The sequence below is a fragment of the Hippoglossus stenolepis genome, chromosome 2 (genome assembly GCF_022539355.2).
Source record: "Hippoglossus stenolepis isolate QCI-W04-F060 chromosome 2, HSTE1.2, whole genome shotgun sequence".
In the NCBI taxonomy this organism is placed as follows: Eukaryota; Metazoa; Chordata; class Actinopteri; order Pleuronectiformes; family Pleuronectidae; genus Hippoglossus; species Hippoglossus stenolepis.
The window spans coordinates 19,905,242-19,931,699 of record NC_061484.1 but is presented as its reverse complement, the minus strand read 5'-3'; the positions used below and the strand labels follow the sequence as shown (position 1 = coordinate 19,931,699).

The following is a 26,458-nucleotide window of genomic DNA, read 5'->3' as shown; positions in this document are numbered from 1 at the left end:
TTGTTTGCTTTTTTTATACTAACAAGGGAGAAACACGCTGCCTTGACCATATGAGCCACTCTGCATGTCAAAATGTCCACATCTCTCTGGTATGCCGTGACGGAAAAAGGAGGAAACATTGCACAGGCACGTATGTTGTTGCCACAGCTCCACCAGCCTGGCCCATAGACAGTATATACAGATGGACAAAGCGTCTCTTCTTCCTCCCACTATCGAGAAATGAAACCAAAATATCCCACTGTTATGTGTGGCTATATCGGGGTCCCCACCTCTTATGGGTGCTCTCCCAATCTTCTGGTCCTCTGGGCGAGGTTTCGCCCAGAGTCTTCCTCATCTTTTGCTCATTTTGGCTGGGACCTCAGCCTCATTTTGTTTCAGTAACTTAGTCTCTTTCTGGTTTTCGCTTGTTTGCAAATAAATTCTTATTTCAGTGCATCCACCTGTTTGTTTGTGGTGTCCCTATTATATGTTATGGCCTCATCTGAGACTTTGTTTGTTTATTGATTTTTGTGGGGGCGCAACAGTGATCATCATACAAATTTGGAGCAGGAGTCTGTGCAGTAGTAGTCGGGGGATGGATCATGACACTAAACCATCCGATCTTTACTAAAGTCGTCTTCTACTTCACTTACAAACATTTAAAAAACAAAACGTGTTTTGTTTCTTAATATATCAGTCAAATGTATTTTATTTACATACTGGTCTAGATAAATCTGAATTTTGGTGAATGCACCCATGCATACAGAAAACTTCTAAATTCCAGCCAATGCCCTTCATTGTCACAGCATACAATACGCAACTACGTGCTTTGCAAGTTACACACAGAGCACTATACCATAACACATGACATACACGTTTTGTGCACTTTAAACTGCCTTGCACTACACAAGGTTTCAATCTGTATACATGTTCTTTAATCAAAAAGTTTAAATACCAACCATTTTGAAATCCAATTAATATCCATGGATGAATTAACATAACATATAAACCACACAACAAATGGGATTGTAGAGTATGTACACGCAACTACATTTACAATAATACAAGTGGTGAAAAGCCTAAAAAGTTGTTGGTGTTGTCTTTATAACAAAGGGCACTTAATAAAACAAAGCACATACTGTATCGTAGAAAGTAACAGTTTGGTTTGCAAATGTCAGACACGTTTCAAGTATATGAGAAACATGATAGTGGAGTGTTTGAACAACTTTAAGAGGCTTCAGAAAGAGATCCAGGTGGACAAGATGCTTTTGTGACTCTTTTCTACCAAACAAGATCTCTGAAATACTGTGACAACAAAAAGAAAAACTGCAAAACTGTGCTATAGAACAGTAATGATACCAAAGTCTCAGGCCTGACCGTACTGACTGAATCAGGTTTGGAGAAATCAAATCATAACACACACAGTTTGTCTTTTACACTTTTCTTTTTTTGAACATTTCTTACCTTCAAAGAAAATGTATAGTACCTCTGATATTCTGCTGATCAAAACATTTCCAAATTGCGCCCCTGGCTGCACGTTTTAACATCAGGCAAAGAAAAAGCAATGGTTCGAGGTTTAAAGGATCAAAGCAAGGAAAAAGCCTACTCCTGAGAGGGGGAACCATACTTTCTCTCTTCAAGGAGAAATTAAGTGAACGTGGGCCTCTCACTGGCGCGGCTGGAAGGCTAGCGCTGTGTTAGGTGGAGCAATATTTCCGTGGTGTTCAGGTACGTGCAGGTTTCAGACTAACGCGGTGATGGAGTATGAAGGAGGCTGAGAAGACGGGAGTGTGCCGCTGAGGATCGGCCCATGAGATTCTGTTCCGGTCCCTTTATTTGTAGACAGTTGAGAAAGAGAGACCCACTGTTCTGCAGACGCACAATTTTTCGGACATCGTTCACAGGGTGGCTGGGGGTGGGGGGTGTCAGCGTGAGCTACTGGCAGAGTGAGGGGGTGTCACAACAGAGTCACTTCTCTTTGAGATGATATTGCCTCGTGTTTTCTTTCTGCCTTTTTTCCCCTGTTCTGTCAGTTAGAGTCTCCTCAGATTGTGCTCCTCCGTGCAGGAGCCTTTCCTCAGGGTGATGTCGTCCACGGCCATCTCTCCGCTCCTGCCTCGCCCACGCTCCCCCTTCAGGATCACCTGGGGAACAACAGCACAGTGCACAGTGAGGTACTATCATAGACAAACAATAATAATAATAATAACAATACAAAGTTTATTTCTATGGCAACTTTCAAAAACAAAATATGCTTCACAAAATAAAATATAAGTGCAATGATAGCAAATCATAAAAAAGCCAGACCATACTCAGCGATGAAATAAAACTAAACAGATCAACATTAAAATAAAAATATATAGACTATTAAAAATAAAAACTGTAAACGTGCTAATATATACAGCTTTTTAAAAAAACACATTTTAAACTGAAGTGCTGATTATTCTGATCTAATGTTGAGAGATGTTTGTTGGAGCTAAAACCATAAAGGCATGATCCACTTTATTTTCCGCCTGGATAAAACTATGATAAAAACCTATGGTAACACAAGACTGGGTTCACGTGTTCCCGTTGAACTTAAATTTGACACCTCCTTTTAAAATGCAGACTTTGAAATACTCAGATTTATTTTAAATAGGCATAAACACATTTCTATTCACAACTGTCAAAAAATGACTTCAGAAATAATAATACAAATTTCAGTAGGAGCTGCATGAGTGAAATGTTTGAAATGTTTGTTGTTACTTACACTTTCCAGGCCTGTGCCCCATAATGTGATTTGGGTGTGCCTCCAGCCGTTTCCACCTGTCCGGCCCCACACTGCTGGACTGTACTGCTTCCCCTTCTTCACAAACACCTGCAGCATCCCCACGTGGTGGCCCGCCAGCTTGTGCCGGAACGACAGGCACAGATTGCCATCGTTCCAGGGAGGGGTTAGTGGGAGGACCAGCCGGGCCCCTCGTCCAGTCCTCTTGTTTCCCACCTCAGGTATGGTGAGGTACCGTCCACCTGGGGGCGACAGGGGTAATAGAGTTAATTAATGAAATTAAACCAGTGGGGCACAGTTAATTAGCATGTGTTCCATACATCCTCTGCTCATGTATGTCCAATACATCTGTCCTTCACAGCAGGTGGTGAGTATAAACATCTGGGGCTCATTCAGTCAGCACACAACCCAGAGCATTTGGATTTGTTTATCCAGAAATTCTGATTTAAAGGGCTCTTCTTAGGGTCATGCGCCACTGCTCAACAAAGTTTGATGGAAATAAGTTGTTTTTTAGAAATCCTGACAACAACAAAATGGCGCATACCCCAGCTTCAAACCAAGTTTCATTAAAATCATTTCAGTTGTTTTTTTTGCGTAATAACAGACAAACAAACAGCAATGGAAACATAACCTCCGAGGCAGAGGTAATTAAAAGAAGAAACTTTGAAGTGAGCATACAATACATTTTCAGTCAAACAACAATGAATAGAAAAATCCTCCTTGAAAACCACTTGAATTTTGTGTTAGTTTAAAAAAAACTGATTATTTTCTATCTCTCTCTTAAAGCTGCCACTCACTCCTGAGTCTCATTTGTTGGTATATAGCCAGTATATTCGACAGACTCACAGTTTTCATTGGAGCAAAGAAAAACTGTCCATGCAAACTGCAAACGATGTGCGTAATCCTGCAAAGTGGAACTTTTTTCTGTAACTGCACTTGAGTTTTCCAAAATGCAGTTATTGGATTTCTTTGAGCAGCACAAATGAAATCCGAAAGATTTGGGTAAGAGGTGGGCAGAAAAAAAAGATATATTTCATCCTCTCCATCCAACTGTGGAATTTGTAGAAGTGATACAAAAAAAAGTGGTGAAAAAATAGACTGTCGAAAAAGACTTGACCCACTTACGTATGTTTCTTCTCCTAAAAATATAGCCAGTTACCCACGGCAACTATTTTTTTTTAATTCATTCATGAATTAGTTAGTGATGGAGCTGTATAGTTTAAAAAATTTAAAGGTAAAAGTGCTTGTGGCTTATAGGTGATTAATGTTGATGTATTTTGCATATCTAGTGGATCAGTGTATGGCTGCTGTTAACCACAGGGGGTCCAGTAGCTACTGTATCTGCAGGCCACACAGACTTTCTGCATAAGTTATGAGCCTCCTCCAAATCTGTGCCAAGCTTTTAAAGCCACGAGTGTCTGCCAGTGGCTGTCAATCAAAAGAGCTTAAAGTGATGAACAGTAAATAGCTACATATTTCACAACACACTGAAGATGTAGGTGGACACACACGCATCCATAAATAAGACATAATTCAAATGTTGTGATTTCACATATCCACCACACGCTGCAGCAGATTGAAATATGTTCTTTTAAGATGGATTACTCTCGCTCAGACCTTAGTTTATGATTTACTGTAAATTATTTTCCAAGTCTGGGCAAAAGTATTTACTTGCACTAATAAGTGAGCACAAACTTGGCTGAAATGAGGCCTGAATGTCTGGAAACAAACTTGTAACTGCAGGCCAGTTGGCTGTGGAGGCCACATGTAGCTAGTGTTGCCTAAACATTGCCAGGACGCTGCACTGTTTAGTCTCCACGCTGCCTCTACTGAGTCGTCTCAGCGTAATTCAACAGAACTTCCCTCTCGCCTGGACCCCAACAAAAGCAATGTTGTGTTTCCCAGCCACAAGTATGAGAGACGAGTCACGTAATCCACTTCTCATCTGCATCGCTTTGGAAGGCAAGGCACTAATCTGCAGAAAACACAGACTACTTCCCACAAGTAACTCTTCATTCTGACCTGTGATTTAGCAGAACAACAGATGTTGTGGTGCCGATGAGTCACACAAGGACAGACTCTATCTGTGACATGTGGGTTTGAATGAGTTTATTGCAACAATAACCAGATCAGAATAAAAGCTGTGACATCAGTCAATGCAGACAATTCAGATTGAAATACGTACGCAGGGTTAAATGTGTTTCCCATTGATAGAAGCATACATAAGCTCACATCAGGAAACACACCGATCCTCACACACTATATTTTCCACTCTATGGGGTTCACTAGACCCCCAAACAATCAATGCCAGTGAGGTGAATAACCATCACGACCCCCGAAGCACTCCAAGTCAGCTATGGGATATCACGTTCTCTGCTATATCATTATAGATATACTGTATATATATATACAGTGCCTTGCATAAGTATTCACCCCCTTTGGACTTTTCTACATTTTGTCATGGTATAACCACAGATTAAAATTTATTTCATCGTGAGTTTATGTAATGGACCAACACAAAATAGTGCATCATTTGGAAGTGGGGGGAAATATTACATGGATTTCACAATTATTTACAAATAAAAATCTGAAAAGTGTTGAGTGCATATGTATTCACCCCTTTACTGTGAAACCCTAACAAAGATCTGGTGCGACCAATTGCATTCACAAGTCACATTTGCAAGTCACATAATTAGTAAATAGGGTCCACCTGTCTGCAATTTAATCTCAGTATAAATACACCTGTTCTGTGACGGACTCAGAGTTTGTTGGAGATCATTACTGAACAAACAGCATCATGAAGACCAAGGAGCTCACCAAACAGGTCAGGGATAAAGTTGTGGAGAAATATGAAGCAGGGTTAGGTTATAAAAAATATCCAGAGCTTTGAACATCTCTCTGAGCACCATAAAATCCATCATAAGAAAATGGAAAGAATATGGCACAACCGCAAACCTACCAAGAGGAGGCCGTCCACCCAAACTGAAGAGTCGGACAAGGAGAAAATTAATCAGAGAAGCAACCAGGAGGCCCATGGTTACTCTGGAGGAGTTGCAGAGATCCACAGCTGAGGTGGGAGAATCTGTCCACAGGACAACTATTAGTCGTCTACTCCACAAATCTGGCCTTTATGGAAGAGTGGCAAGAAGAAAGCCATTGTTGAAAGGGATCCATAAAAATCCCGTTTGGAGTTTGCCAGAAGCCATGTGGGAGACACAGCAAACATGTGGAAGAAGGTGCTTGGTCAGATGAGACCAAAATTGAACTTTTGGCCTCAATGCAAAACGCTATGTGTGGCGAAACCCAACACTGCCCATCACCCTGAGCACACCATCCCAACAGTGAAATATGGTGGTGGTAGCATCATGCTGTGGGGATGCTTCTTCAGCAGGTACAGGGAAACTGGTCAGAATAGAGGGAAAGATGGATGGAGCCAAATACAGGAAATCCTTGAAGAAAATCTGATGCAGTCTGCAAAGACTTGAGACTGGGGCGGAGGTTCATCTTCCAGCAGGACAATTACCTCAAACATACAGCCAGAGCTACAAAGGAATGGTTTGGATTAAAGAATGTTAATGTCTTAAATATGGCCCAGTCAAAGCCCAGACCTCAATCCAATAGAGAATCTATGGCAAGACTTGAAGATTGCGGTTCACAGACGGTCTCCATCCAATCTGACTGAGCTTCATCTTTTTGCCAAGAAGAATGGACAAACCTTTCCATCTCTAGATGTGCAAAGCTGGTAGAGACATACCCCAAAAGACTTGCAGCTGTAATTGCAGCGAAAGGGTTCTACAATATTGACACAGGGGTGAATACTTATGCACCCAACAGATGTCAACTTTTTTCTCATTATTGTTTGTGTCACAATAAAATTTATTTTGCACCTCCAAAGTACTATGCATGTTTTGTTGATCAAACGGGAAAAAGTTTATTTAAGTCTATTTGAATTCCAGTTAGTAACAGTACATAATGGGAAAAAGTCCAAGGGGGGTGAATACTTATGCAAGGCACTGTATATATATTCAATGCTATATACACTGATAAGGAGGGCAGCCCTGACTCCGCATAAACTGATGTTACAGCTTCTCTATAAATATCGCAATTATTCTGATCTGGCTAGTTTGTTGCAATAAACTCATTCAAACCCACAAGTCACGGTTTAAGTCTCTTCTTGAGTCACTTGAGCCGCTTAGATGTTCTGACTCTGTGTGTGTGTGTGTGTGTGTGTGTGTGTGTGTGTGTGTGTGTGTGTGTGTGTGTGTGTGTGTGTGTGTGTGTTGTGTGTGTGTCGCGTGTTTGTGCGAGCCAGGAAGGTAACACAGCTCTTCTCATTTTCATTTACTGAATGTAAAATAAATCATTTTCCATATTTGAGTGTGCGGGTTCTGCAGTTACCTGACGGATCAGGTGTCGTCTCCCAGTGCAGGTCTCCGTCTTTGTCCCTGATCCAGCCGCAAAGGCCATCATCAAAAGAGCAGCTCAGATACCCTGACTCTGAAGAGGATAAAATGTTTTCAGAGGAGCCGAGGACACACACGCACACACACACGCACAGAGAAAAGGTTTCAGTCTGCTCTCTGTGATGCTTGACAGGAGCCATGCTGTGTGCCTCTAACTTCACCTAAGGCAAGAGGACTGCTGATGCTCTGATGAACGAGATGAACACAATAGAAGTGTAAATATTTGTTATAATGTAATTTCTGAAGAGAGCTGATGCATTGAGATAAAAATCCAATGGGAAGCTACGTAAACAAAAAATGGAAAAAGCATCATCATTATTTGTATAATTTGCTGGCATTGCGATATCAGTGTATATAAGTGTATTTACACATACATCTTATTGTAAACATACCATAATAAAATATCTCACGGTTACAACCTATGGACTGCTGTGTTTATTTATCTATTTTAATATTTATCCACCACTCCAAAGTGCAAAATGTATTCTATTTATCAGTGCATAAATTATTTTATGACTGTCTATACTGTCTCTATTTTGATTCCTTGTATATAAATATGTTATGTAGATATATAAAATATTTTATTCTATTTTAATATTCTTAAAGCAACTATTTCACATTTTATCCTTTACTTCATAGTCTCAAGTTGTGTATATTAGCTAATAAGGCATCTACAGGCTTTCTCCATACAAACTTTCATTGTACCTGTACAGTGACAGTAAAGATCTCTCAAATCTCTTGAATGTCTTTATATTATGACTGAGGCAAAAATAGTCACTCTCCATGAACTGCTGCACGAATTTTGGATCCAAGATAAGAATAACCTCCATAATTTTGTTCCTGAAGCACCGTTTCCAAAAAACACTTCTCAGTTCATTCTCTGAGCCAATGAAAACGCCTCCTCACTCGACACTGCATGACAAATGATGCTCTGCGAACAAAAAATAAACATGTGACTAAATCATTAGGGCAATTTAATCTGTGTGCCATTGACAACAATAAATCACACTGAGCAAATACGACAGACAAAATGCTGTCTCCTCACTAAATCTATTTTTTTAATTGTTATTGTAGGAATTCTACATCGAGAACAATGGCGCTTATGAGCGAAGATGTGCCTCCAAATGATCAATTAATCTTTCAAGCAGTCAAGCAGGCTTCATGTGAAAATTGAGAAAATCTGGCAGTGCGTCCTGGGCCGTGAGCCATTATTTAAACGGATATGAACAGACGTCATGTGTCACCTCGCGGTGAAAGGCCTATCAAAACACATCTGTTCACTGTAATGTCTTCGCCTCGGCAGCGATGCTACAGGAGCTGATTGTCACTTTCATTTTGCCCGTAACAAATGTGGCTCGTCCGTCATTGTTTGAGCTCTGCAGTCAGCCGCCGCTGATTGTCTTTGTCAAATGTGTTGTTTACCTGGGTCGTCTCTGGCTTCATCCGCCGTGTTGCCGAGCTCAATGTCAAAGTCGATGCCGAGCACAGTGTTGTCTCCGTTGTTCCGAGGGACTGAGGTGAGAGAGACGCAGGGTTAGATAAAGGATTAACAAAGGTATTATATTTTCTCACTGCTTGTGGCTATCGTGTGGATTTGTTTCATTACTCCACAAGGATGAATCAATGTCATGGTTTATTGCCCGTGTATCTTAACACATTTAACCACACAGACCAGAGAAAACCTGCACAAACACCAGAAGTCAAATGTGAATCATAAGGGGAAAAAGGGCAACGGCTTGTCTGAGGCGTATTTTGGGTAAATGTTGCTGCTGCACAACCAGGGGCTCACACATACACACACACACATACATTTGTACAGCTATCTTAGTGAGGACATTCATGGGCATCATTCATTCCCTAGCCCCTTACCCTAACCCTAACCATCCAAACTAAATGCCTAACCCTAACCCTAAACCTAACCTAAACCTAATTCTAACCCTAACCCTTAAACCAAGTCTTAACCCCCAAACAGTCCATTAAATAGGCGTCACAAAGTGAGGACCGGCCAAAATGTCCTCACTTTCCCAAAATGTCCTCACTACGTAGGTTGTAGACACAAAAATAGCTGTACAAGAGCACACACACACACACACACACACACACACGCACACACACACACAGTCCTGAAATAGCCTCTTTCCTTCTCCAATGGGGTCACACTGCCCAAAATACCATAAGCCAAGCTGTCTTATGAAAGGTCAACTGACAAGTGACGCCCAGAAAGTTGGTACAAATCTTTTTGCAGCTTGAGATGCTTTGACCCTTTGGAAGGAAAGTTGTCTTTTCTGGTTTGAAATCATTTTAACAAAGGAAAGTCATTATTTATTTTCTAACCTGCAAATTGGTGGCATTTGCTAATGAGAAGAAACATCCGTGAAACTATTCCCAACATCCCACACAGATTCTTGCTCCTATGCTACAAATGTGCTGTAACCTGCACTTGAACCGTCGCCCCCCCAGAGTCCCCCCTCCCCGGGGTAACACAGCCCCGCAGACTGCGATGTAGTCTGTCAGTCGTAGGAATCTCAGAGCAGGGAGGTCACACTCACACCAGGCTCTCCAGCAATCCCAGGCACCCAGGTCTGTGTGTGCGTGTGTGTGTGTGTGTGTGTGTGTGTGTGTGTGTGTGTGTGTGTGTGTGTGTGTGTGTGTGTGTGTGTGTGTGTGTGTGTGTGTCTGTGCTTTTAAGGAAATAGCCACCCAGGAGTTGTGCATCCGGTCGTAGGTCAGAAATATGGAGTGTAAATAAAGTGACGTGCTCATTAAAGGAGCGATAATTTGAGCTGTGGCACTGAGGCAAGTAGTAAAATATAGCTTTGATATTCAATCTCATCAAGTTGGGCTGTGGATACTGTGAAATGAACTTCAATTCTTCTGCTTATGTATTTTTTTCTTTAGTGCCATTTTGAATCTTTAAGGGTTTAACCAAATTACACAATAACATTGTATCACAAATTTCTTTTAACTTTTTATTGATAGGACAGTAGACGTGAAATGGAGAGAGAGTGGGGAAGACACACAGCATAGGGCTGGGTCGGAATTGAACCTGCGGACCCGGCAGGAGGGCTCAAGCCTCCAAAAACATTTAAGCAAAAAAAACGTGTTTATTAGGAACAATTAGATGATAATTATATGTAGCTATGTCATATTAATGCAAATAACGAAAAAAATCTAAATTATAAGTTCTAATAAAAATAAAATTTTATTTCACAGAGCCTTGCTGATAAGGACATGTATGTATCACAAATAAACGTGAATAATTTTAGTAAAACTATCGGATAAGGAAACACAAATACCTATCAATAGTTGTATTGACGGGTGTTTGTGTCACTTAATCCGATGACAAGAATTGTTAAAATCAGGTTAAGAGGCATTCAAATTAATTTTGCATATATTAATTAATGAGAGAATGACCAAAGTTTAAAATCTACCCCTATACTCCAATACAACTGAGGTGAAGGCAATTCTGTGCTGCTTACACCATTGAAAATGTAGATTGGAGGTTTGTGTCCTGGTTACTTTGTAGGACCCACAGATCTCACAGATCTCACTGTCAACAGTCTAATGTGATTTATTTTTTAGGAGAAAGTAGTTGAAATAAAAACTATTCCACAGTCAGTGGATTGTCCAGAGTAAGTGTGACACTGTGTCTGTCCCGGCTACTTTTTGCTAAGATTTATGCTAAGCTACGCAACTTACCTCCTAGCTCCAGGTTCATACATGACACAGAAACGTGACTAATTTACAAACTTTTAGTTGAAGTTTCCTGAATTTCCACTGTGAAGCAATCATGCTGGTGATTGAGAAGGTCCAGACTGAACAGGAAACTACAAAACTCCGAAAATTGCTCTGGCCACAGCACACATCTGCACAGCTGAGGTGTTCTTCATACCCTGAGGCTCTTATTCAAATGATTCCTATTTCAGACTGTGGTGTCTCTGCTCCTTCCCTGCCCCGTCTTGTACAAACCTTCTCCAGGAAGCTCTGATTTCTCGAACTGCTCTGGTGCAAACTATTAGATTGATGTCTCCCTCAAGCAGTGCAGACAGGTGTTAATGTAATTTCTCTCCTCCTTCCTTTTTCTAATTATGTGCTGCCATCTGGCAAGGTGAGGAGGAACCGCATGATCTCACCTCTTATCCTATACTTTGCTGTTCTCTCCAAACATGTCAGAGGAGCTTAATGTTGGATTTTTGATACACTGACTTATGCTGTGCCTACAAGTGAGCATGACACAAAAACACTTCTATTTATGTTTGATTACACTTTCTGTGTTATTCATGCTCTTGCTGCATCTGGACTTAACATTCCTCACCTTCTGCTGCTTTTTCAGTTTTGCTGTACGCTGCATCATAATGTGCATATTTACCAAAGCTGCCTTTCCGCCTCAGGAACTTTACCCAGGAACCTTTGCAGGAACTCTGCGTTTCCACTGCAGGGACCAGGATCCAATTTAAGTTTGGAGGAAATATTTTTAACCTATTTTTTATAGGTTAAAAATATTTCCTCCAAAAAAAAGTCCCTGCTCAGGGGCGTAGTACTTTACAAAGGGGAGGGGCTAGCGATGCTGAAGACATCTGCTTGGTTGAGAGCTACATTTTTTATTAGTACTGGATCGATGTGCTTATTGTTTGCAGAGAGAATTTAAATATATGAAAGGGAAGTTTTGGGCACTGGACAATATGAAGGATAAATATGGCATCATTCCTAATTTATAATAATATCAACAAATCCTATAAAAAGCACTAATACCTTAGTACTTTTAAATACTTTGCAACTTCCCAATCCTGTCTTTAGCTGTTGATCCTTTAAAGGTAATTTTTTCCTACTGAAGAAGTAAATCTTTTAAAATGCATCACAGATATGGTTTGATTTAAAAAATAAAAAAAAAATCTAAGTAATTTTCAAGAACAGTTGATAATTGAAGTTTCCAGCAAACTTCATTTAAAAGGAAGATAAATAGAGCATTTGTTGGGGACTATTTTGATCAGCGGATGAATATGCAGTAGGTGTGCTCATAAGAAATTTACGGTGCCAGGATGTATGAATAATGAATAATTCTCTGCTACATTCTTTTTTTTACAATATAGGGTCAATTCTCCCAGGCTCCAAAATAACTCATTGTATCTCTGTGTCAAGGTTCTTAAATATTTAACATAAAATTTCTGCTCCCACACAAATGCGGTGGAGTTGGAATAAATTGTGTTGTGCAACAGTGTGGCTCAACTGTGGAGGCTTATGGCACAGAGCAATGCACTGTATCAGAGTTATGCACACAATAGCTCTTAGTGAGATCAGTTCATTGTTGATTTTTATGGGGTTTGTTGACAATCTGAAAAAATATGGATACTGCAATAAATCTGGCGGCTGTTCCTCAGTGATCGGTCCTTTGCTGTCAGGGCCCCAACCCAGAATTCAAACCTAATGGCTTTTGTGGTATTGTTATAAGCGATTACTTATGTGTTTCTTTATCATTCATCTTCTTTGTTCAGTTTATTTTTTATTTTAATTTTTTTAACCATTTCAAGTTTAAATGATATATTATTATGGGTGCCTAGCGGTGCCCGCACCACTCATATTGTTATTCCACGAAACATAATATTCTTAGTTCTTCTTCCGTAAATTTTCGGCGCTCTACTCCTCCCGCAAATTTTGTCGCACATAAACGAGACCTACAAAAAAACCTGCGGAATCTAAGAATTTTTTCGTTAAACGGCCGAAAATGACAGTTTTTAGGCCCTTTTTCCTTCACTAAAACTGCTCTCAAATCCACAAATGGAGGTTGTCAGACATGATTTTAGATCAAAACGAAGTCCAAATAGTTTCCTTCGCAGACATGTCACTCTCAAATCTCTCGGAGCTCTACCTCCGTCTGTCACGAAAAATTGCAAAATCATTTCTGGCACAGACTCTCCATTGGGTCTCATGTTAACTTTGACAGAAATTTCTGGAAAGAGCAAAACGGAAAAATAAATCCTAACTCGCTCCCACGGCCCCATTTCTTAACTCTCACCAATAAAAAGATAACTGGTTGTTCTTTAAAGTCTTGGGATTCTCAAAGTGTTTTCATTTTACAGATAGGACTTATAGTTTTTGAGTAACAAGCATTTGTTTGAGGAGAGCGCTAGAGTGTAGAAATATCTCCTCCCCATTGGGTCCTATGTTAATTTTCAGAGGACATTTTTGGAAGGAGAAGTACTAACTCGCTCGCACGGTCTCATTTTTTGACTGCAACCAATAATATAGATATCTGCTTGTTCGTCAAAGTCTTGTGATTCTCACGGTGTTTTCATTTCACAGATAGGAGTTATAGATTTTGAATTAGAGCATTTTGTTCGCGATGTTCTCCAGAGCTCAGAACTCTCTCTATTTCTCCCAAACAGGTGCGGTCGTTAGTGAGATGCACACGCTGAGGAGGGGGGCCAAAGGGGGACAGTGGGATCTTTATATTAACTACTTCAAACATTTTAATCAACTCTGTATGTAGTGTAGTGGTAGATCAGTTGGACAGTGACTCAGAGGTGGTGAGTTCAAGTCCAGGTGAGGGCAGAACTTTAACATTGATTTTTCTTTGTCATTCAGAGGGGGACTTTTGAACTCTTTAAATAAACAACTTTCAATAATTTTGAACAACAATGTGATTGGATCAGTGGGTTGAGACGCTGACTCAGTGATCCACTGGTCGCGAGTTCAAAACCAACTGAAGCAATAAATATATTTTTGCTTACATGATGTCCAATTGCCCTCAAACTTCAATATTGACTCATCGTTACAGCGCCACCTACTGATCAGTGTTAAAACGAAGTGAGCAATCGGTCCCAAATTACTCACACTTCATCAGAGCCCCGACCTGAACAGATCTATTAGTGTGTATGAAGTGATAGTGATAGCGCCACCTTATGATCAACTCTGTCTCTCTCTCAAATGGAAAGAGTCTCTCTGGAGCCGGCAGCAAGCACTAGGCACCCATTCGAAATTTCTCGGCAGGAGGAATTTTCTAGTTTTATTTGTTGTCTTTGATCTTGAATGATATTGAATTCCTTTGCTTGTCACCTTTAATATTTAGTTTTCTTGTTTTTATTTGCCCTCTTTTTGAAGCACTTTGTAATGGCTGTTTTTGAAAGGAATTGCATAAATAAAGTTATTATTATTATTATAAAAAAGTGTTTAACTGCATACAAATAGATTCACAGGAGGGGTTAGGTTAATACTGTACCTGCGGTTTTAGACCAAAAGTAGCAATTCCACGTTTTTAATAGGTGAAATCTATTCACCACTGTGAGAATTGCAGTGTTTACCTCCTTTATTAAAGTGAAAAAGAAAAAAGAGATCTCAACTGGCTCTCCTTGATACAGTATTTTAAATTCTGCTCTGTTATTTGGTTTCTGTCAAGAATGTCAAACTAAATCAAAGACGGCTAAAGCTGAATGCTTGGCAGAGAGCACGATGTGGCATGTGAATAAACAATAGTCAGACTGAGCACCAGTCTGTTTTTTAACTTACCTTGAGATGAAAATATTTTGATTGTGCTGTAGATGCAGCTTGATTTACGTATTCATCATGTTAAATTCATATATATAGAGGGTCACATATTAAAGTGAGAGCCTTAGCCTGGCTGATTAGATATTTCAACCACTTGTAGCCGACATTATAAACAGTTTTAAAGTTTCTAGATACATTTTTACAGCTCAAATTTGTCAAGATTTAGCAAGAAAGCATCTGATGAGCTGTGTGTACACTGCAGCCCGTTGCAAATTGCTCGGATAAATTGCATCCACATATTCATGCGTTTGAATACAAAATAGATATGATAATTCACATAATCAGACAGGTAAACATCACTCCTGATTCCCCAGAATGTGAGATGTTTCAAAATAAACGTAGTGTTCTCGGATTCAGATGAAGAAAAATGCTAATTTTCTCCAGCAATAGACCTGTCAGGGAGTTGATGAAGACGAATAGCAAGACAAATAAGAGCCTTATAGAGTTAAAGTCTGTGACCTGAAAGTAAACAGAAGCTTCACTGCACAATTAAACAGCAAAACCCAGAGATTAGAGGCTCCTCATGCAGCGTTACTATGTTAGAGCTGCTCCAATCAATATCTTTATATGAGCAGTATACACATTTCTATATCTGAAATGTAAACAGTGTTGCTTCATCTCTTAACTCTCAGCTATTTATTGTGTTTTAGTGTCTTTCAGGTCACTTCTTTTGGTTTTTACGGCCCATCACTCTACTGTTTTGGTTCAGTTTAACCACTGTCATCATCATCCTCTCCAGACACAGCATCTGTTGTTATTGAAAAAAAGATTTAACAGCTAAAGAGGCAGATATTTCCCCAAGGAGAAGATTAAAACCTAAACTGAAAAAAGTGAGTGAATGTGGGGCACGGCTTCAAATGAATGTTTTTCTGTGTCTCCTGGATGTGGGAAAATGCAACAGTTTGGAAGCAGGTTCACCAGATGTATCACGTTAAGAGGTGAGAATATGTCAGAGCTGTGGTTTGCAGGTATAGTTGAACTGCTCCCATGTGGCCAGAAAATTAATTTAATGCAGTTTTAAAGGTCTGCGTATATTATTGGTATTTGTAAACAGGTCTATAATTGAATTTGTCTTGAGTTTAAAAACATTTTCTATCTACAAATCATCAATAACTCAACTACAGCTCTTAAGTTCTGCTTGTGCTTGGATTTGCTCTGCTTGTGCCCAAACTTCGATGTTTAATTATTTTTGTACAGATTTCCTTCACTCCAGCTTCAGCTCTTCTCCTCGTACCTCGTGATGCTTCTGTGCGAACATGAAAAGTCTCCTCTCGGATTTCTCCTCTGTTCTTTGATTTTTTTTCAAAATTCCCAGAAGGGTAAGTATAAGAAATATTCTAAAATCTGAACGTGACATCAATAAGTCCTGCTCTCAAACTGACAGAGCACGCTCTTGAATATAGATAGTAAAATAAACCAAAGTAAAAAGGTGTGAAAGGTGTTTAAACGTTTCTTTTCTGCGACAAGAGTGTCATTAGGTCATCAACAGTTCAGAAATATAAATAAAATAACGGAAAAATCTAGCTCTTACTGTGAACGTCCCCTCTCTGCTTCGTGACCTCCTTCTGGATGGTGTTGTCTACAGGGGTGGGGGGTGGCGGCGTCGAGGGGCGTCTGGTCGGAGCTACTGTTCTGGGTGGGACGTAAGGCTTGCGTGTTGGTATTAGAGGCTTCCTGGTGGGGACGAAAGGCTTCCGGGTGGGAACTGATGGTTTTCGTGGGGCTGGGGTGACCCGACGCGGAGGAGGAGGTGCCTTGGTTGTGGCAGTTGTGGTTGTTGTGGTGGTGGTGGTGGTGGTAGTTGTGGATTTGGGGAGAACAGGGAAGATTCTCCTTGGGGTCTGTGGAGGGCGGATGGTTGTGGTGGTCCTCCTCTGATCCAGGTCAGGGATGTGGTTGTGATGATTTGGGGGCGGTTTCCCTGGTCTCGGTGGGTCAATAACCACTTTTGGAATGGCTGGAATGATAAGAGAATGCAGATGGAGCACTGAAATATGAGCACTTAAGACTTAATGAGGCGTAGAATTGCAGACTAACTGCAATGATTAGCTTGACTTTTGCAGAGGAGGGCTTTCTCTCATCTCCTGATATCTGTTAACTAAATGTTAGCATCCTAAAACAAATTGGGTGTCTCAAATCACACTGACGGAAAAGCTTACATTTGCGAAAACAGGCCATGAAACGAGCTGCAGCTTCACATTCATTCATTCATTCATTCAATTTGGAGCTTTTTAAAGACAAATCTGCCACTGTGAAGGCGACCTGGTTTCAAATGAATATCTGCTTTTTTGAAATTCATATTGCTTTTTGGCCGTGGCTTTTTATTCACGCTCGTCCTGATTAGCGATTCTTTGTGTGCTCGTAGCCGGAGGCTTCACAGCATCGGGCTAAAGCTGTTCTGTGTGTGTGGAATGATCTCTGCTCTCAAACAGGCTGCGGTGCCCTGGAGATCACCCTCACTCTGCAGACGTCATCAAAGTTACACCTCCCATTTCCCCTTTGTTCCTGCGCACATTCTTCACGTCAGGGGCAGAAGCAGAGACTGGGGTGGTGGTGGTGGTGGTTGGTCGGGGGGGTTTCACGCGTGAGGAATGAGCGTGGACAAAGGCAAGCGGTTTGAACTCAGTTATTGCCTTCTCGGGTTGCAGGCGACTTTGATATGTGATACACAAATAGGATATTGCAACTCGAGTCCCAGAACACTTGTGGCTCACACCCTGTGGGCAGGTGACAGGGTGAAATATTTGCGGCGCCCTACGCCAGGAGGCGTCCTCTCTGCTCCATGGACTGTTACACCAGTTGTGTCTGTTGGATGATTAAATAACTGTGGAGAATAAATTACTTCTTGTCCACTGAGCTGAAACTGCAGACGCACTGACTAATAGACTGTGTGTCAGCGAGCAGAAAGAGACAAACTGCCGGGGAGAGAAATATTTCACGTTTGATGATGACTCCTCTTAATTGGCTGATTAAAATGGCCAGATGTCAACACCAGAGTCAAGGCTCACTCTGGGCACATGTGATAAGGGAGCAGGCTGATTTAAGTAAAGACTGACAGCCATTACAAAGAAAGGAATTTCAGTCCAAGCTCTGTGCTCACAAGGCTATTCCTCCCTCTTTCTTGGTTTCCGAAAAACACTAGCAAAGAAAAGAAAAATGTGGGGCCCTGATTCTCCGCAGAAGAAACACTGGGGCCAGGGTTTTGTTCTCAGTCCTTACGTTTGCAGTCGTGGCCCATCCCCCTGTAGCCGTCTCTGCATTTGCACTTGTATGAGCCCGGCGTGTTGTAGCAGGTGGCGAAGCTGCTGCAGTGGCTCTGACCTAAAGAGCACTCATCCACATCTGAAAAGATAATGGAAACGTATCAACATTCAGCGAGCGGGTGCAAGTGTAAAACTCTTCAGACAAAACAGCAGAATATCAAAGGCTAATTGCTTCACATCCACTTCAAGGAGGGTTTAAGGTTTATGTCAGGTGCACTGTTAGCGAAAGCATTTAAGTGAATAACAGTGATCCCTCCATGAATGCCAGAGCAAAATCATTACAAGGAGCTGCAAGGTCCTGGAAGCGAATCAGATGCGACAGCCACCAGCTCCTCCAACTACCACTGCTGCCCTTTCTATTCTTCACCCTCAAAAGTTTGTTTTAAAAAAAAGATTTCAATAAATGAAGACTGGAGATGGTGAGTTCTCCACATGCTGCCAGGATTCAAGGTAAATGTGGGTTTCTGTGCACAACTAATTCAAGTTTTAATGGCAGCTACTCTTGAGTGTAGTTTCCAGAACCTCTTTAGAAAATACAAAATAAAGGGGAAGGGAAAATTGAGTTGAGATATTTCAAATTCAATTAATCCTGTTTTTTATCCAATCTTTTCTTTGCATTTACTGACATGCTTGAATTCAAAATACTTTCACACCTGATCCTCTTTAGGGTCATGGATGTTACTCATTGTTTTTTCTTCAGCAATTCTTCTGTATTTAAATACATTTCTAGTTCTTTCTTAATCCTCAGTAGTGGAAGAAGTATAGTGACTAAATACTCCATTAAATGTAAAAGACCTGCATTTAAAATTTGATTTTAGCACCAATACTTTAAAGTAAAAACTACCATGGAAGAACAACTTTAATGTAATTTACTAAAGCAGTTTTTTACAGTGTACATGCAGTTTAATGTGTAACAATGCATAATATGTTTACGTATGTACGTTTTGTACATAAATCTTGATTTCGTCGAAATGATAAGACACTACAATAAACAATTAAATGTAAGGTAATAAAACGTAGATTATATAAAAAAAGAAAGAAAGTTCTTTCGACTTTAATGTTACTGAGCTTCTATTAATATGAAATAATCAGTTTCATGTGTTCCTGCAACACTGATAATGTGCATGTTTTAAAATGTACATTAACGCTCCCTCAGTATCAGTCAAACTCACTAATAAGAACTTATCTATTAGTCAAAATATCTCAGCAGAACCCTAACCCTAACTGTGAGTTTATATCTGTGAACTCGTCTGTGCAGAGGCCTTGTGATGCTACCTGTGCACTGGTATTTCCCGCCGATGTACTGCAGGTCAAACCCATCGTGGCACTTGCAGATGTAGCTGCCGAAGGTGTTGATGCATTTCCTGAACCGGGGGCACACGGCGATTCCTGCTGCGCACTCATCCACGTCTACAAATGAGGAAAAGCATTACATACAGAAGTGATTCAAATTCACATACAGTAGCCTACATATTATGCACACAAAATAACACAATGCACTCATACCTTTGGATTAAAAGTGGCAATTTAATTCAAGATTCAACCAACAGTCATTTTCAAATGAGAAAACTTTTTTTCACCTTCACTCTTGTGAACAAAGCCCATTATGTATTCTGTTCAGTGAGCAGAATCCAGTGTACACTGCTTTGTTCCATTATTTAATGACCTACTCTAAGTGTCTTTGTTTATCACCTTTGCAGACATGGCGGCATTAATATTTAGACACTGAGAGGCTCAAAGCATCCACCTTAAAATCATTAATGGGTCCACTGCTGCTGAAGCATAGTGGAGCCACAGGGACTGTAGTTTGAAAGGACCTTAAAAATACACCTGGACCAGCTGGGAAAACAAGCCAGTGCAGGAAGTGGGCAGAGCTCCCTTATCTCCTTAACAACCACTGTTGGGGTTCTCATCAGCAAGGCACACTGCTCCAGTGGAGCTGCTAAATGGACGACGTTTGGAGGCTGCTGCTGCTGGTGCTGCATTATTCAGCTACTGACAGGACAATGGCGAATTATATTTACACAAGCACACTTTGATGCAGGTACTGTACAGATTGTCTTTACACACAAAATATTGCTGCTTATAAAGCTCTGAATTTATGAATATATGAATATTTACATCTGGCTTTGAAGAAAACTCTGACTTGGCAAATAGTAGCAAATCTTTTAGCACCTTCAACTCATACTCTCTCTCTCTCTCACACACACACACACACACACACACACACACACACACACACACACACACACACACACACACACACACCAGCATCATTTCTTACCCACTCCACTTGGGTTTTCTAATTGTTTTAAGTTCCACATATGTCCTGTTATTTCATCCCTATTAATACATTAGTAACAGTACCAATAATTAATAAAAACCTATATATATATTATAAACTATATTATGAACAATATTAGCTTGTAAATCACTGCTCCTCTAAAGCAGTTAATGAATAAATATGTATTAGAGTAATGCTACTGTCTCCACTACTCTCCATAAAACTCTAATCTTGCTTCCAGACGGATCAGGAAACCGTCCGTGTCCTAACACCTGTTGCAGGCAACCTCTCCGTCCTCTCCTGCATCATTTTTCATGATTTATGTCTGCCCTCTTTTGGAGATCTGCCCCCCTATTAGCCGGCCCGGAGTTAAGTGGGACTATATGGCAGAACAACAGGAACGGCCCAGTTTGGAACAGCCTGTCTTTAAACTTGACACAGGTTAACTGCCTCAACTGGCCCCCTTCATCTGTTAGTTACTCATGTGAGGAGCTGAGCCGCGTAAAAGAAGGAGGGGATGATGGGAAGGGTTGGCGGGGGGGGGAGTCTGGGTTTCCCCTGAGGACATTTCTGCTGTGAAAGCTGGAGGATGTAGGAACTGGAATAAAGTCCCTATTTAGTGACACACGGTTTAATTGCTAGGGTCCTTGATCAAAGTAAACAAAGATGTATTAGTTAATATTTGGGACGACTTTCAACTTTGCTCACTAAGATGTTTCCTTTCAGCTCACAAATAACATTTTCACTGCCAAGTCTCTTTCTCTTGCTCTGCCAAAAACAGTTGCTTGATTATCACTCAGCACATTTAACAGCCGAGAACAACACGTAACAAAAAGAAAAATTTACATTCTCATATGTGATGCATTGCCACAGTTGAAAGAAGGAAGTGGGTAAAATAAAGGCAGACTTTTTATGCCTCTGGTACGGTGGCCCTGAGAGCTCAATGCACTGCAACTTCAGAAAGCACATGCAAATAGACGCAACACGGGAAAATGAAGAACACGTCTGGATCAATGACAACACATAGCACAGCAAATAGAAAACGCAATGCATACTACTGTGCGTGTTTGGTTGTGTTGCAAGTATTTACTTGTGTTGCGAGTATTTGGTTGTGTCGCGAGTAGTTGGTTGTGTTGCAAGTATTTGGTTGTGTTGCTAGTATTTGGTTGTGTAGCGAGTATTTGGTTGTGTTGTGAGTATTTACTTGTGTTACAAGTATTTAGTTGTGTTGTAAGTATTTGGTTGTGTTGCGAAAATTTGTTTGTGTATGTTTGCAGAGCATTTTCTATTCGCTGCACATGTGTTCTCAAATTGATAAAGACGTTGTATCCATTTGCAGGTGTTTCCTTAAATTGCAGTGCATTGAGCCCTCTGGGCCACCGTACTCTGGAGATACACAGTGTAAACTGTGGGACGTACCCACACAAGTTCTTCCATCTGGAGCCAGCTGCAGCCCTGGTGAAGGACACTGACATCGGACCTCTCCTTTCATCACCTCGCAGCCGTACTGGCAGTTGGCCATGCCACAAGTGCGAGTGTCTGGTGGACACAAGGGGAAGACAACACATATTAACACATGCTGATGTCACAATGGAGTGCAAAGGGTGCACAGTTTATACTGCCTTCACTCCCACCCACACTTAATTCCACCCTGACATAGACTCTCAAGCTTTGTCCTTATCCTCCAGCCAATGTGTACGAGCCACTTGCCTGACTTTTCTGATATTAGCCAGGTTGACCCTGGGGTGCAGACAACAGAGCAGCACACACGCTGCCATTATTAGATTCCTGTGCTGCACAATCGCCCTGTGCTCAGACCTTGCCCACGCAATCCTCCCTCACCTACTTTTATCCTCTCCAACACTTGAAAACTCATAATGCATCACCGACGTATCGAAGCGCCAGTGTGCAGCGCCTCTGTGGTGGAGCGGCGCCAGGCAGATCGAGACCCTCGATTTCGCTCAGCCTCTCTCGATAACTTCGGACCTTTCACAGGAAATTAAAAGCGAGGCTCGTGCTGCTGCTGCCTCAGTTGCCGCGGCACCCTGGAGTACAGAGTAATGACTGAGGTAATCCAGGCTGATTAAAAGCTACAGTGATCTATTGATCAAAGCAGCAGCCAGGGAGAGAAGATGGTGTTTAACACTATCATGCTATCAACACACAACAACACCCCAGCATATCTTGGTATTGCCTCCAGTGGAGAACAATTCAGATTCAGATAGAAAAACACAAATGAGTAAAAATGAGGTACTGGGAGTTACCCATACCAGAGAGGAGACATGAGGAAAAAATAGTTATCAGGTGAGGAAACAGAATTTACAAAGAGGCTTCTACTCCCTTTCTGTAAAATACCTCAGGGCAACCAATAAGACTACGGCTCTTTTTCATTTTAGACCCCTTTAGGTTCTTCACAGGGGTTCTCCACTGTGTAGAGCCGCTATAATGAAGCAGATCAACATGGGGCTTTAATCAAAACAGTCTATCAAAGGATTGTGAGGCTGCCGTCAGAGGTAGTCACACAAGCGGGAATAAGTATTTTGTAATAGAGAGCATATGTCATCAGCTTTGCATTGTGCAGGCGTTCAGATGAATACGTTTTTAGTGAAGCGAAGAAAAGGCTTCGCAGAATCACACCCGGGCTACAAAGCAGAGGAGACAGAGGAGGGAGAAAACAGAGCAGGAATGTTTGAGACAACAATGCAAATGGTGTGTACAATCATTGTGTGTGTGTGTGTGTGTGTGTGTGTGTGTGTGTGTGTGTGTGTGTGTGTGTGTGAGGGGCGCACACTCACTTCCACAGGTCCCGTCAGGCAACAGCATGTAGCCGTTTAGGCAGTAGCACTTGTAACTCCCGTATGTGTTCATGCACCTGTGTTTACAAGGCCTCGGCTTCAGCCCGCACTCATTCAGGTCTGCAGAGAGAGGGAGAAGGAGAGAGAGAGAGGCATAAGTGGACTGAAGGAGAGAGAGAGAGAGAGAGAGAGAGAGAGAGAGAGAGAGAGAGAGAGAGAGAGAGAGAGAGGCCCTCCAACACAGGTGAAATTAGTCAGAGGGCAAAGGTGGAAAGGTCAATTGTGTTAAACCTCAACCATCCATTAAGTTTGGGCTCGAGGTGTCTGTGTGTGTGTGTGTGTGTGTGTGTGTGTGTGTGTGTGTGTGTTTGTGTGTTAATGTGTGTGTTTAAGAGGGGGAAGGAAGTGAAGCGTTGCCGTGTTCCGACAGGCCCACAACTCCCCTCTTTGATGATTTAACAGGAAGCCAGCGTTAACCGTCACCCTGCCGATAAAAGATGAAGTTATTACTCTCTGACTCACCACAGCTTAATGATAGATGCATATAATTCCCTTTTTTTCTTTCTTTCTTTTTTTTTTATACGCAGGCATAAAAAGTAGAGAGATCTCGAACACAAGAGCCGGTTAAAATTGTATTAGAAAATTATGTTTGTCTGAGTTCACGGCAGGGAAGGCTCCAGGGAGAAAGGAATATGCCCGGAGCTTAACACCTGTCAAACGCTTATGCTAATTCAAAACATTATAGCTTTGTCGAAGCAGACAGCCTCAAACTCCGGGGTAACTAAGAAGGTTATCCATGTCTCCATACTCTTGACGAATCTCAGTCCCAGGGCCTGGAGTGGTTCCGCAAAAACTACTGAACAGATTTCTGCGATACTTTTGTGATCCGATGGAAAATCCATTACATTTTGGAGCAGATGAAAGGGTGGATCCAGAATAATTTTTTGCACTCACTTTGCAAGATGGAGCATTAGCCTTTGCAGAGCTCTGCATTCTACCAGCACTCTTTTGGTTTGTTTGTTTGATTTTTAGCAGGATTACACAAAAACTACAGGACAAGGAAGAAACTACATTTTGGTGCAGACTTTTCACTTTCTTTGACATTGGGAGATAGAGCGTTTTTCAACACGTCATTGATATCTCAGAGAATAATTCATGGATCTTGATATTTACGAGTATGTGGAATTTGGTGCAGATCCACGTAAAAATTCAGATCCAGTGAATTTAAAAGTGGTGTCATAAGGAGACTGTATGGCCTTGGAGAAGGTATATGTACTTTACTGAGTACCATTCTAGTTTTTTTTGTATTCCTCTTACTGTGATTCAACAAAAGTTTTGATTTAAGTCACAAAAAAAAGGTGACATTCACAAAAATAGAACTGTAGCTAAGCAACCGCTCAAGAGCTCTTTAGTCTTTTCATAATGTCAGAAGGTTTGACGTGTTATTGCAAGAAAACCACAGGTATAACTAATAGCTTTAATAATGTCTGCATTCCATTCAGGTATTTTAGTCCCAGGGCCTTGGTGTTTTGCTCCAGTGACTTACAGACACTCCTAAAAGGAACAGAGCAGTTGTTAATGTTATTAGTTACACTCGTCCTTCCAGCTATAACAAAAAGTCAAGCTGTCCTTCATGAGTCTACTGCTGCCTCCGCACCATCTTTGTGAAAGCATGTAACTAAAATAGCATTCACAACATCCAAATTTCACGACAAACATTTCTTACAGTTAATCGTGGGAAAAGGCCGAATGTATCTAATAACATTACACATGTTGGCACTGATATTAGGTGTTTCTGTTTCAAGGATCTAATATGGAAGAGGCATCAATGCTCACCTATATACAGTATATTTATTCAATTGGGAGAAAAACAATCAAAGAGCCAAAAAGAGTTTGATCACTTTGTCTCCAGTAGTTTCTTTTCATGTGATTTAACAGGAAAAGCAGAGATATCACTTATAACATCATTAAATTGATGAACTCTATCTATGCACATTGTTACCAGGGCCCTGTTTTATTGCATAGTGGCTGACAGGCTCCAAAAAATATACATTTCATAAACACTGCTCTTAAGAGAATATTAATCATGCTAGTTGAAGTGAAATCTAAGTTTCTCTAAGTCAATTATTTATTTCAGAAGATTCCTTTTTTCAGAAGATTTTTTTTTTTTCATTTTAGCTTCAAGCTTATTTTTCCTCCTAAATCAATTTGAAGTTTTCTCATAAGTGGTGTCAATGAACTGAAGAGGAACTGGACATTAAGGAACGTTCATACCGAATTGGTTATGATAGGCAGACGCGCTTTTTCATGACCCAGCTCTTTCTCACAGCCATTTTCAAGAGTATATCTCTAAATGTATTTTTACTAGTTATTTTTATTAGTAATACAATATTTACCTCAGCCAAGGAGGGAATATTTATGCCCCTGTCCATTTGTGTGTTTGGTTTCCCCCGAACCTTAGGATGGGACATGGGCCAAAAAGAACGCATTAAATCAGGGGGCAGATCCAGCTATTTCTTTATTGCTTTCTTAAACATTACAAGATAGGCCTGATGTCTATGGGTGACTGCACATTGGTCCAACTGGATTGAATTTAAGGGGACTGTTCTGTAGAGGTAAAGTGACAGTGCTTCTACTTTAGTTCAATACTCTCGCAAGCTACCTAACTGTGGGTTAAAGTAACTGTCATGGATCCACAATAACTGGCTCTGAGGGAAAAAAGAATATTTTTAACAATCTGTAAAAGTTAAAACACATTAAGCCAAATTGTATTCAACTGATGCCTTTGGGATATTAGGTAAACTAATAGCTATCAGTTTTAATTTCCTTGATATAAAAGTCACCACAGCATTTAATGGAATTTTTACCTGATTTTATCCTTTAAGATTTAATAAAGGCTCACATTGTGAATGGCTGGAATACTGTAAAGCTGTTCTTGGCTTGGTTTCAGTGTAAGGTCCAATTAATTTTCATGTCTGATCAAGCATAATTTAGAATGAGTGAGTAGGTAGGGATTAAATATTTATGGATGCTGATGGAGACAGTGGGTAATGTGTCTTACTTGGCCCGAATCTATTCTTCATATTTCTTCCACAAATATTTCTCCTGCCCCTGCAACTAAACTAAATGTCTGGTCCGTTGGGAGTTCCGGGCCCAAAAGGCGAAAGTCAAATGGGAAACTACAGAAATCTACATCAGTGGAATGATGGAATTATAAATAACTTGAACCATCATCACCACTCTGTTTGTGGGTTACTGTGGAACCATCACAAATAGACTGCATCTCACTGTACAGCACATGCCGGGTCATTTTCATATTGGCTGGCTGCATTAGAAATGGTGCCACGTTTAGCCCTCCGGACATA

At 40.8% G+C, this 26,458-nt stretch overlaps 1 protein-coding gene across 4 annotated transcripts in view; it reads right to left on the bottom strand.

Moving 5' to 3' along the window:
* Positions 1-655: 655 nt before the first annotated feature.
* npnta (nephronectin a) overlaps positions 656-26,458 on the bottom strand; it is a 54,433-nt gene continuing 28,630 nt past the window's right edge. For all 4 annotated transcript variants that reach the window (XM_035145608.2, XM_035145618.2, XM_035145627.2 and 1 more), the window contains 9 exons: positions 23,094-23,213; positions 21,718-21,837; positions 19,290-19,424; positions 17,971-18,093; positions 16,283-16,708; positions 8,632-8,721; positions 7,145-7,243; positions 2,729-2,988; positions 656-2,123 (listed from right to left, as the gene is read on the bottom strand). In XM_035145608.2, the coding sequence (XP_035001499.2) occupies positions 2,013-2,123; positions 2,729-2,988; positions 7,145-7,243; positions 8,632-8,721; positions 16,283-16,708; positions 17,971-18,093; positions 19,290-19,424; positions 21,718-21,837; positions 23,094-23,213 (1,484 nt within the window). In that variant the 3' untranslated portion in view covers positions 656-2,012. The remainder of the gene's footprint in view (positions 2,124-2,728; positions 2,989-7,144; positions 7,244-8,631; positions 8,722-16,282; positions 16,709-17,970; positions 18,094-19,289; positions 19,425-21,717; positions 21,838-23,093; positions 23,214-26,458) is intronic.